We start from the raw sequence: 12,708 nt of genomic DNA, 5'->3' as shown, positions 1-12,708 counted from the left end.
TCACCGTACTGAAAAGATATTGCTAAGTACACGTGTGTGTATAATTATCAATTACATAACACTTCCTGTCTGTGCTCGTGTCCTGACCTGACCACGGGTTTAAAGCGTTGTAATTTAACGTAATGTAGAAGTTCCAACCACCAAAGAAATAAACGATGCAACGAATTTCATGTGATCAATTTAATTTTAAATTACACAAATATATATTAATCTATGTTAATGTTTTTCAGATAAATTAAAGACAAAAATTAAACGTCGTCACATAAATGCCGTCATGGTCATAATAGAAAATTTAAATGATTACAAAACATGTTAAGCGTGGACAACTTAATTAATTAATGCATAAAATAACTATTATAAGCATATTTCATAGTATGTGGTGTACTGTAATAATTCGTTCAACATGTTTAACAAATACATACAAACAATCACATGTAGTCACTATGATGCGCAATATTTCATCACTCATTTACTGCAGAATATTAGACATGTAATTAAACACTGTGAGTCTTAGAATCACTTTAATCTACACTGAAGTCGAAAACATCACTTGGACACTGCTGATTGATTTCAGGAAGAACGATGGACGCGGAATTACTGTGAGTCCTTTTTCCCTTGTTTGTCGTTTCTTCTAAGGCACTCGTTGATTTGTGTTACTATTCACTCCCTCTCTCTCCATGCGTCTTCTGATTTGAACTCCGGGAAAAAGAAACACACATATCGTCTGATTACCTTTCTTACCGGGTCCAACTCTTTCTTGGTGTGCTTTCCCCCACCGTACCAATTGTAATCGAATCGGACCTGGCCCTCACCATAAAGTTCTGGGAAAAGCTTTTTAGTTAAATTTACGGCAAAATTCCCGGAATTCCTGGACTCGCGTAGAATCTTCCTCAAGTAAGAGTCTTCCAGTTGATACTCCTCCGGAATTCTTTGCGGTGTCGGGTCTGAAGGCTCATCCTCACTCCCGGATGGTATTTGGCGGATGGCACTGGTTTCACTTGCAAGCTTCCGCGTGATGTCATTAAGTACATTTGTATTTACTAACATAGTCTTTAACTGCAACTCTAGAGAGGCTGTCCTTCTGTTGGAAGCATCCAACTTTTTGTTCATCACTGCTACAGTTTGTCGCAGTTCCCGCACTTCCTTTGTCAGTCCCTGAACAAGAGAATCATCATCACCTGTGGTGTTTCGGAATGAACGAAAACGCACAACTGCCCTAACTGGAGTGGATGTCACTGGTGTCCTAGGCCCGGAAAGAGGTACAGACGGTGTCCTGGGTTTAGGTAACATTTCAGGCAGGGAAGCAGCTAAGAAGTTTTTTTCAAAGTGCGTAATTTTTCAAAGTGTGTTGTAACAAGGCTCAGACCCATACTTCTATGTTTTTGTATATTTTCAACCTAAAGGTCTAGATTGAAAGACATGCTGCACATTATTTAATGTATTTTCATATTCTAAAATCTTTTAGTGTTTTTTTATAAAATTGTGAAGTTGGTCAAAGAATAACATATTTTCTCTAAGAGGAAGACAATCATAACCTGATAATACAATTATGACATCTCTTGGTATGTCATGGTCACTCATGTATGTAATTAAAGAGTTCATGGTAAAATCATAACATGGGCATTGAAAGAAAAAATGAACAGAGTCTTCAAAACAATAACCTCATTTTAAGCATTTAGGTGAATAAACTAAGTTATGATTAAACAAGTCTGCATTAAGATTACTAGAGAAGTTTCTCAACTGATAGTGGAGTATATTTAATATTCTTTGTCCATAATTGTATAATTTGGATTTTATTTTATCTTCAAGATTTTTATTTTGTATACATTGTTTAAACTTTGCTTCACTTGTTACAGATTTTAATATATCTGGCAAATCATTCCATAATTCAATTGTAGATGGTAAAAAGCTATTGTAATATACAACTGTTCTAGTGATTGGTAAGTGATACAAATTATTGCGTAAGGCGAAGTTATGTGAAACAGGTAGGCATTGACTGACCATTTCTTGCAAATATTCAGGTGTATAATCATAAAGTATTTTGTACATAAGTGTAAGCTTGTGTTTATTTCTTCTTTCACTAAGCGTCTGCCATCATAATTCATCATACAATTTTTGTTTCGAAGAATTGCGCCTTAACCAAGTAATGATAAGTCGTTATTTGCACACTCTTTAATAGATTACTCTGTTCCTGCGTGCAATTATCCCACACTACATTACCATATTCTAAAATAGGCCCTATAAAAGCAGTATAAACACTAATCAGGGATTTTCCACTGCCCCGTGTAGCGCCGAATTTCGGCCTCATTCCTAATTGCAAAAACCTACCTTTTCCCCCAAAATTTTACCCTATTTTCCCCCTAAATTTATTTGCGTTTAAAATTCGGTCGGGATCGGAATTCTTACAAATGTACGGGATCGAAATTCTCAAAAAAAAAACCACATATATCAAATGGCTATGCAGAAACGTGACACGTGAGAAATGAGCCACAATTCGAAATATTACAAAAAGACCTTGACAAAATGTAAAGGCAACAGGAGCCTAACGGAGTTTTTTTAAAAGTAAGCAACAAAGTGAAGAATATCGTCATGTGTTTCAAGCAATATGACAGTATAGTATATCCATGAAAGTAAAAATTGCATCGTTCCAAATTTCCTCGAAAACGAAATGAAATCTTACTTAGTTAAATTTACATATTTTACTTTTTTTCCGTAGCTAAGGGTAATTGTGATGATGAGCTTCAATCAAACGAAATTCAGAATGAAGAAAATGAAACTGATAATGACAATTTAGCAGAAACTGAATGTGATGAAATTTCTGATAGTTCAGAATTAGAGTCGACCTCTCTTCAATGCAGTCAGGTTGAGCCAGCAGTTGCTCAATCTCAGACAGAAAGTCAAACAGATAGTGATTTAGGTGAAAATGAAGACAGGGGTACCAGATCAGAACTACAAGATTATTCAATTCTAAAAAATATGAGGATCTGTATAAATGGCTGTATTTCAGCCACACCAAATGGGGTTATGTATGCAAATACTGCGAAATATTTTCATATATCAGAACAACAAATAAGATGCAATAAAGTGATGCCGAGAAGTATTCCAAAAAGCAAAGTTAAAATTTTTGATTTCTTTTGATCACTTCCTGTGACGACCGGAAGTGACGGCCAACGATGTTAGCCCTACTGAGTTTCCTTACTTATCAAGATCTATTACTCATACAAGTTTGGCGTCTTCATCTCATACCGTTTCCGAGATCTCTTTGTGATAAATTCTCATATTGAGGGCAGAAAATCACGCGACCGGAAGTGAATTTTACAAAGATATTTGACGTTACCGTAGACATTTGCAGTCTATATAACATCTCAAAAAATCACTACAAATACTTATCTATAAAAAATATTTATGGGAAAGAAAAATACTGAAATTATGTATTTTTTCTCTTATAACCGGAAGTTGTCATTTTTGTTTCCGGTGAGACTGATATATTTCGAAACTACAAATAAGATGCTATAAGGTGATGCATAAAAACGTCAAAAAAAGAAAAGTTTAAATTTTCGATTTCTTTGATCACTTCCTGTGACGAACGGAAGTGACGGCGGACAGTGTTAACCCAAATGGTTTTGCCTACTTATCAAGATCTATTACTCATATAAAGTTGGTGTCTTAATCTCTTACTGTTTCTGAGGTATGACTCGGACATTTTTTTTTTGAAAAAGGCGGAAATCAGACATATGTGACGACCGGAAGTGAATTTAGAAAATCTGTAAAAATCTGTTTAAAGATATTTATTCTGTATCATCACTGAAAATTTCAGTAAAATTCGTCCAGCCATCTCTGAGAAATCGTCGAAACAAAAAGGGGAAAAAATAATAAAAAGAAGAAACAGTAGAATCACTATAAGTAGCAATACCCAATAGTTTTTAAGGAGTCAAAAAATGCTCAGTTTTTTATGTCCATTGTGTAAAGTATGACCCACTGATTCCATATCAGCAATCATTTCTTAAATCGGGTGAAAACTGAGCTTTTTATGGATGTTTAAAAAATGCAGAATTCTTAAAGAGTTATCCATCTTTCCGAGGAAAATGGTTGGAAAGTGTACATCAGCAAATTAAAAGCAGATAAAACAGAACTGCTAGATGAAAACATTTTAGAATATAACCTAGGTACCAGTTAGTTAAATTTATCTGAAATTTAATAATATTCTCGTGCCACTGTTGAGACACGGAAGAAAATATGACACAAAATGTAAAATGCAAGAGTTGTCCTCCTTTGTTTTCCTTATTTATACAGAATAGCTTATGTCTCATTTTTCGTATGCTGTATTGTCATTTAAAGTAATAAACTTATCAATAAAAAACAAAGTATGATTATAAATAAAGTTTTTATTTGACTTTCACTGTTTTCTTCACCAAAGTAAGTCAATCTTGAAATTTTTTCTTGTTCACTTTGAGATGAACCCTACTTTCGTTTTCGCGCAAGAAAAAGGCTTTGAACGAAATTTCATTATCAAAATGCTTCAGCATAGTTCAAAAACAAGAATGTAACATTGTATCACCTTAACAATGAAGTTAACAGACCGTCAGACGTTCGATTTACATTGTTTACATTTTTTTCTACACATTTGTTGGCTGCCATACTGGATATGAAAGAGCCGAATTTGCTCCAGTAGGCCTTGGAAAATTCGTGTGACGAACAAGAACGGTTGAATACTTGCCTGCATGTGATATGCATTTGTAGTGGTACAACAGTGGAAGCTACTTATGCATGTTTTGACACATTACTCGTCCGTATATGAAAATTAGAGATGTTTTTATTTTTCAATCTATTTTTTAAAACGACTTATCGCGCCATACTTCAAACATTCAGGGTTAGTAACACTTGGGGGCATCTCAAACTTTATAGAAAGGTCATCAAAACGTTTGAAGTAGTTTATTAAGCCGTACTTTTCAAGCTCTTTTCTGATACGGAATCAAAACGAGGCTGAGGAAATCTGGAAAGTTATCTCCCCCTTGCTTGGGCATTGCTACTACAAGGCCTGAAACGAAAGACCTTAAAAAGCTTATTAGACTAAAGCGTGAATATAAAAATGTTGAAAAAAATAGAAGCGGCAGTACCGAACTTCACAAGGGGATATGGTCCAGGCTTTAAAGAAGAATAATCCAGGCCAATTTTATAAGCATTTCCGCAAGTGGACACATCCTGAATCGAAAATTTCACTTTCGGATTTCTTTGATCATTTCCGCTCTCTATCTATTGACGCACCTGCACGTTACATCTCTTGTATATAGTGCATTATAAGAGGAGTAAGTATGAATTCTGGTGCACCCGTTTCGGAATTTATTTGAACAAGATGTGTTTGTGAAACACTATGCGCCCGGCGGCAACAAATCTTTTTAAAAAGTTATTTTTAGCATATATGTCACAGTCAAGGTCATTGATCTTGGTATCATTTGGAAGAAATTGATTATTAAAGTATGGATACCAAGTATGAAGTCTCTATCTCTTGTGGTTCAAAAGTTATGGCAAAGTTTCGAAAAAACTATTTTTAGCATAAAGGTCTCAGTAAAGGTCACAAGGTCATTGACTTTGGTGTCATTTGAAAGAAATTTATGAGTGGAGTATGCATACTAATTATAAATACACAGTCTCTATCTTCTATGGTTCGAAAGTTATGGCAAAGGTACGAAAAAACGATTTTTAGGATATAGGTTACAGTAAAGGTCACAAGGTCATTGACCTTGATGTCATTTGAAAGGGTTTAAAAATTGGAGTATGCAAACCAAATATGAAGTCTCTATCTTTCATGGTTCAAAAGTTATGGCGAAGGTTAAAGTTTGCAGATAAAAGGCTATTTTTAGCATATAGGTCACCGTCAAGGTCAGATGGCCATTGGCCTTGGTGTCATTTGAGAGAGCTTCATTAGTGGAATACGTATACCTAATCTGAAGTTTCCATCTTTCATGGTTCAAAAGTTATGGCGAAGGTTAAAGTTTGCAGAAAAACAAGCAGACAAACAGACAGACAGGACAAAAACAATATACGCCCCAGATCTATCGATCCGGGCGCATAAAAATTAATTAATTTATAAGTATAGATTTGGTGCCAAATTGACAGACTTTTGTGGGAAATATACAAAGTGAAAGTAGGTTAAGAATTAGAAGCAACAGAAGCGACCGAAATAGACCCAACACACAGCTTGAATTATATGCAGCCATCCTTTGAGATAGGTCAAACGAATATAATGTATCTACTGTTTTTTATATATGTGAATTTAATGACAAAAATTTGGTAATTCATCATCTTTATTAGAACAAAAATTATTGATACAATGTAGTTTGTTATCACTCTCTAAGTTATATCACAAAGAGGAGGTTGATTACTAGTGCTGATGTTGGATGGCACTCATGGTTGAAATCAATACTGACGTCGTCGAGGTTGCACAGAACAAAATTCTAATCTATAACCGAATGGAGCTTTCGGGTTTCTGTGGATGAGAAGTAAATGCATATACATCAGTAAAACAAAACATTTTTCAAAAATTTTTTAGGGGCTACATAACAGCAGTTTCAAACAAAGTATTTAATTATGTCAAGCAGTAGTATATACTAGGTTTTTGAAGCTGCATCGGGGCAGCAGCTTTATTAAAAATCGCCACCGATCAGGACATTGCAGGAACCCCCCCCCCCAAAAAAAAAAATGGACGATGGAGTTGTCGGGCACTCAACTGCATCATTCCGGGGAATAAGTATTACCACGAGGAAGCGAGCTTTAGGCAAGAAATCGGATAAATAAAAATGAGTACGTCGAGATTTTTTGACCAGAAGTAAGTTAAAATTGGAGAGTAGCTCAAAACTGGGGTTAGGTCGTATTTAATCATGAAATGGCATAAACTGTGAAAGTTTTTGGGGTTGTTAGAGTCCAAAGAACAAAACGAGAAGTTATATTTTATAATTTTATATATTTTATATATATATTTATATAATTATATGTTATAAAGTTATATTTTAAATATAAAAAATTCAAAGAATTGTGGTCCCTCTCTTTCGGTGTCTTTGTGGGTGAGATGTTATTTTTATGACATATTGTGTGTAATACAACATCCTATCATATTTCATTTATTTAGAAAGTAACACTGAAGTTGATTTTTTTGAAGGATGAAAACCCTAATCCTGACCGTTAAAAAGTTATGGCCAAAGTAAAAAGTTTTTTAAAAGTAGGTCAAGATCAAAGGGTCAAAGTTGTTGATATCCAATGAAAAGTTTTCTCACAAGGATTACATATGTGAAGTATGAAAGCCCTAGCCCTTACTGTTCAAAATTTATGGTCAAGGTTAAAGTTTTTTCATAAGTACATAAATCTTTAAGGTCAAGGTCAAAAGGTTAAAGTTGTTGATATCCAATGAAAGGACTTGCCACAAAGAATACATATGTAAAATATAAAAGTCCTAGTTTCTACCATTCAAAAGTTGTGACCAAAGTTAAATTATTTTTAAAAAGTAGTTAAAACTCCAATGTCAAGGTCAAAGGGTAAAAGTTATTGGTATCCAATGAAAGGTCTTCTCAAAAGGATCACATATGTGAAGTACAAAAGCCCTAGTCCTCACCGTTCAAAAGTTATGGTCAAGGTTAAAGTTTTTTCATAAGTAAATAAATCTCCAAGGTCAAGGTCAAAAGGTCAAGGTTGTTGGTATTCAATGAAATGTCTTGCCACAAGAAATACATATGTGAAATATAAAAGTCCTAGTATCTACTGTTTAAAAGTTGTAACCAAGGTTAAAGTTTTTAAAATGTAATTAAAACTCCAAGGTCAAGGTCAAAGGGCAAAAGTTATTGGTATCCAATGAAATGTCTTCTCACAAGGATTACATATGTGAAGTACGAAAGCCTTCGTCCTCACCGTTCAAAAGTTATGGTCAAGGTTAAAGTTTTTTCATAAGTACGTAAATCTCCAAAATCAAGGTCAAAAGGTCAAGGTTGTTGTTATCCAATGAAAGGTTTTGCCACAAACAATACATATGTGAAATATGAAAGTCCTAGTACCTATTATGGCCAAAGTAAAAGTTTGGAATTTTTGTGTAAAAGTGGGTCAAACTCCAAGGTCAAGGTCAAAAGGTCAAATTTGGTGGTATCTTGTCACAAAGAATACACGTGAAATATGAAGTCATAGCTCCACTAAATCAAAAGTTATGGGCAAGGTTAAAGTTTTTGTGACGGACAGACAGACAGACGAATGAGATTTAATGTCCCCTCGCTTTCGCGAAAGCGGGGGACAAAAAGGACCTCTCTCTTTCTCTCTTCCCCAAAAACACACCTTTAATACAAGACATTATATAAAGCACGTCAGCTATTATTAAAAAGACACCGTGACGCACAGAGGAGAAAATTGACAAATGTATAATTTTGCATGACCCGTGTAAATTCTGTTCCAATTCCTTAATGTATTAGGTTTCAGAAAATTACAGTTTTCAGAACCTAACAATTCTAATTATAAGGAGGAAAATAAGAGTAAAAATAATATTATTTCAGTATGCCCAATAACAAAAATTTTGCTTTATACTTCTTCCTCCCTATTGAACGCGTGCGCAGAAAAATGAATGTTTCTATACTAGTAGTTCCAATGGTCTCAAGTATCCAAGAATGAATGTAAGTAGACCAAAATTTGATTGATTGATTAATGTTTGAAGCAATCTTCCAAAAAAGTTGTTAAAATTATTTCTCACCTTTGCATGCTCCAGTTGAATGTTGTTTATAATTACAAGTTTGAGCTAAAAGTAAAAGTGGCGTGACCTTGACATACACGAAAACAACGAAACGGTAGATACAACTTTTGTTTTTCCGGCACTTATACTGCGCAGTCTTTTCTTGCAGTTTAATTGCTATATCTTAGCTATATACTCATAATTTTCATTAGTCTTTCTCTGTATGCTACAGATATCTTAAAAGAAGCAAATAAGTTTGATTCATATTGTTACTTTAACATGTTGGCTTTGTACACACTAATTTATAAAGGGTGCGAGTTTAACTTTTCAAATTGTTAAAAGTATCCTTTCCCCAAAATGAACACGGCACACACTACGAATAGTATGTACATACGTTTAATCACAAACGCAAACAAGTTTCCTAATTTTTTAATGCGTCTGCAGAATTATTGCGAATTTGCCTCTATTTGTCCACTTAAATAACGGTGTAAGTGGTTACAAAAAAAAAATTTGAAATGAAAAAAATTTCAATGACAAAGTGTTAAAACACAATCCGATCTATTTTACACATGCACATATTTCCCCGATTTTAAATTTTATAGGGGTGCATTCACAGGTCCCCAGAAAACTATCGTAATACGGAAAGTTAGTGCGAATTACGTTCGTTCGCAAGATGTCCGTATTTGGAAAACATTTAGTTGCACGAGTGCGTATTTTTACAATATGTCAGTATATGAAAGAAATATGGCGGAATACGGCTATAGTTAGTGTAAAACAAGTCGTACATATTGCGCTTTTAAGAATTCTTGTCAGCTTTAATACAAGCATCATGTGATGTCAATCTCTCACCTGAGGGCGCATTACGCCTCACTACAACACCTGTCAACGTCTAGATCATAGGCGCTTTGTTTCAGGCTGGTGTATTTTGTGTATTATGTGTTTTTCTAGGTGTATCTGAATACCCTCATCAAAATTAAAATTAAAATTCGCTACAATTAGCACGTTTTAAAAATGTCATATTTACTGTATATAAAAAAAAGTAAAGGAGCGTTACTCTCCATCTTGAAACTCAGGGGGTACCTCGGTTCACACTTAATAAAATTTTAGAATATCTGCAGGAAACGGATTATTATAATAAGATTTGAATGCAGTTGAAAAACAATTTTAATGACATATACATGTACATATAAAATTTATTTTATTAACAGTTTATGCAATATTTTTAACAGTTTACATATTTTTAAATAAATATTTAAGTCCGTCGGATGGGACGTTAAATGGTGCCCATTGTCAATGATAACAACCCCCTTTGCACGCAAAGATCGTTTCTCTGGAGTTCGAAAAAGAGTAGGCTCACTGGGGGCCGCCAGAGAAACCAAAAACTTTCAAAAACCGTTTTAAACTAATGATCCGCCGAAACATGGCTGAAAAATTGCCGACTCGGCGTTAAACAATATTCAATCAATCAATCGGTTCACACTTAATTTTCATCTATATCTACATTTTTCCTACAGGTGTCGGGTGAGACCTAGCTTCAAAAAAGATTGAATGACTACTCCCTATCATCTGTTGAACTACATATGCCGTTTTAAACATCCAGTGAATCGAAACGTCCTCGAATCTTTCCCCTGTTTATCGAAAGCAACGGAAGTGCCGATTTTTAACGATGAAAAATGTAGAGGCGTCCCGGAATTACACAGAAAATCTAGAGAGGTCAGAAACCGCGCCAAACTTGTTCTCTCTAAATTTTCCGTGTAATTCCGGGACGCCTCTACATTTTTCATCGTTAAAAATAGTAGTCTTTCAATCTTTTTTGAAGCTAAATCTCACCCGACACCTGTAGGAAAAATGTAGATATAGATGAAAATTAAGTGTGAACTGAGTTACCCCTGAGTTTCAACATGGAGAGTGACGCTCCTTTACTTTTTAATATACAGTAAATATGACATTTTTAAAACGTGCTAATTTTAGCGAATTATTATTTTTATTTTGATGAGGGTATCCAGACTCACCTAGAAAAACACATAATACACAAAATAGACCATCCTGAAACCAAGCGCCTATGGTCTAGATGCCAGGATTCTGGGCAAAACTTACTTTCACCTTTTACAGGATATATTATAAATGTAAAACTTCTATATTCTTCCTTACACCGTTCACGGTAGCTCAGTCGGTAGAGCGCTCGCTCTGTGATCGGGAGGTCGTGAGTTCGTATCTCGGCCGCGACTGACCTAGTCGTTAAAATGGGTAGCAACTGTTCCTTCGCCATGCGCTCGGCACTTTGAAGTGAAAGTTGCGGATCCTTCGGATGAGACCTTAAAAACGGAGGCACCGTGTCAGCGGCAGGCGTTGGCACGATAAAGATCCCTCACTGCTCAATGGCCCTGAGTGCCGAGTAAAGGTGAAAATTTGATGCCCTTCACCGGCATATGGTGACGTCTCCATATGAGTGAAAAATTCTTGAGAGGGACGTTAAACAATACACAATCAATCAATCAATATTCTTGCTTAGCATCTTAAATGAAAGATTATTTATGAGAATTAGAATCAGATATCGTTTTCCACCATGACTCACAAGGAATTATTTCTCGGCAGGATATTACGAACGTGGAAAATTTAAAACGTATTGCCGGTAAATATCAGCAAGGTTTAGTTTTTATAGACAACAACTAGCAGTATTGACACATATGGAGATATGGAGGTGAAGGTGTTTTTCTTCTTGTGGACCAATATAAACAACATTTTGAAAAAAGTCCCTCCGCTCCCGTTCTTTTTAGACGTTGACAGAGGTAGAACGATAACTCTGGGTAGAGATTTATGGAGTGTGTGTCAACTATAATAATTAAAATATCTTACCCCACACTTAATCGGCCTTTAAGAAAAAACCCTTTGGGAGGAACTGATACAAAGTCTTCGTCAAAGTTGTAGATCTTAGGGTCCACAATGCATTTCTTAATCTCCAAACCTATTTATATACAATGAAAGTAGAATTCATGTTATTGATTCTGAAAAAAAACGTGTTATATTAAATTAAAAACTTAAAATGTCACGTTGATGGTCGAAGTTTTTAAATTGGAACGAGCTACTCACTTTCCTTTGTACAACATCGCATTCTCCCAGTTACCGGGAAAGGTGAATTGGTTGGGCATCCCATCACTGTTATATTTGACGAAATTATGGATTCACAATGTTGTCAACAATAAACATCAAGTTCAACATAATGAAAATAAACTTCATGTATTGATTCTCAAATACGTGTATTACATTGAATTAAGTCAAATTGCATGTTCGCGATGTTTAAATATGAACGAACGACTCACCTCCCATTGTACAACCCCGCACTCTCCCAGCCATGAAAGAATTACCAGGACATCGCCATCCCATCACTGTTATATCTGATGAAAGTATGGATTCACAATGTTGTCAACAATAAAAGCAATTTCAACATAAGATCCAAAAATTCTTAAGATTTCTTTTTTTTCGTATTCCTAGTATTTGTTAAATAAATAAGAAGCAAAGGTGTGTATATACTCACCTTGAAAACTACATTTTTCGTTATATGGTGAGGGAATACAGAGATTGTAGGTGATACCAGTTGATACAGAGTTTATGACGGTTGAATACAGCTCATTTTCTAAACATGTGTCCCTAATAACCCCTATTTGGTAATATCCTTGTACCAGATGCCAGCAACAAATCACAATTACGGCATGTATTCCCTTCATAATTACACGTCTCTTGTCTTGAATCTAAAATTTTAACAAGGTAAAAATATTTAAGATTCATGCATGGGATCCAGGATGTAGGGGTTGGGGATGGGTGGGAGATTTTAACGAGAAATTCATTTTGAGAAGGGGCAGGGGACAAGTTGTTTTCGTTCTTATAGATATTAATCAATTTTCTGGGGGAGGAGGGAAGAGGTCATTTTTCTTACTTAAAATATTATACATTATTTATGAATTCTTAGATCCCTTTTACCCTTCCGCCAGATCCGCACAGATGTTATC

At 35.0% G+C, this 12,708-nt stretch overlaps 1 protein-coding gene and 1 pseudogene across 1 annotated transcript; both read right to left on the bottom strand.

Moving 5' to 3' along the window:
- Nucleotides 1-521: 521 nt before the first annotated feature.
- LOC134263959 (BEN domain-containing protein 3-like) lies at nt 522-1,307 on the bottom strand (annotated as a pseudogene).
- Nucleotides 1,308-6,332: 5,025 nt separating this feature from the next.
- Nucleotides 6,333-12,442, bottom strand: LOC134263957 (uncharacterized). Its single transcript, XM_062746302.1, has 5 exons — nt 12,237-12,442; nt 12,022-12,096; nt 11,792-11,857; nt 11,558-11,666; nt 6,333-6,487 (listed from the first exon to the last, which is right to left on the bottom strand). Exons 1-5 carry the CDS (start codon nt 12,424-12,426, stop codon nt 6,418-6,420), a joined length of 510 nt encoding a protein of 169 aa, XP_062602286.1. The 5' UTR covers nt 12,427-12,442; the 3' UTR covers nt 6,333-6,417.
- Between the last annotated feature and the right edge of the window lie 266 nt (nt 12,443-12,708).

Source organism: Saccostrea cucullata, unplaced genomic scaffold (assembly GCF_032062105.1).
Source record: "Saccostrea cucullata isolate Sc308-1 unplaced genomic scaffold, CSIRO_AGI_Scuc_v1 ctg479, whole genome shotgun sequence".
NCBI classification, from domain to species: domain Eukaryota; kingdom Metazoa; phylum Mollusca; class Bivalvia; order Ostreida; family Ostreidae; genus Saccostrea; species Saccostrea cuccullata.
The sequence above is the reverse complement of the archived record's forward strand: the minus strand, read 5'-3'. Positions and strand labels throughout refer to the sequence as shown.

Excerpts from the sequence above, each read along its gene's own strand:
- LOC134263957 (XM_062746302.1), bottom strand. The coding sequence starts at position 12,426 with ATGAAGGGAATACATGCCGTAATTGTGATTTGTTGCTGGCATCTGGTA. Across the intron at positions 11,858-12,021 it reads GCGGGGTTGTACAATGGGAG|TGATGGGATGCCCAACCAAT; the intron begins GTGAGTCGTTCG and ends CAAATATAACAG. Across the intron at positions 11,667-11,791 it reads GCGATGTTGTACAAAGGAAA|GTTTGGAGATTAAGAAATGC; the intron begins GTGAGTAGCTCG and ends GTATATAAATAG.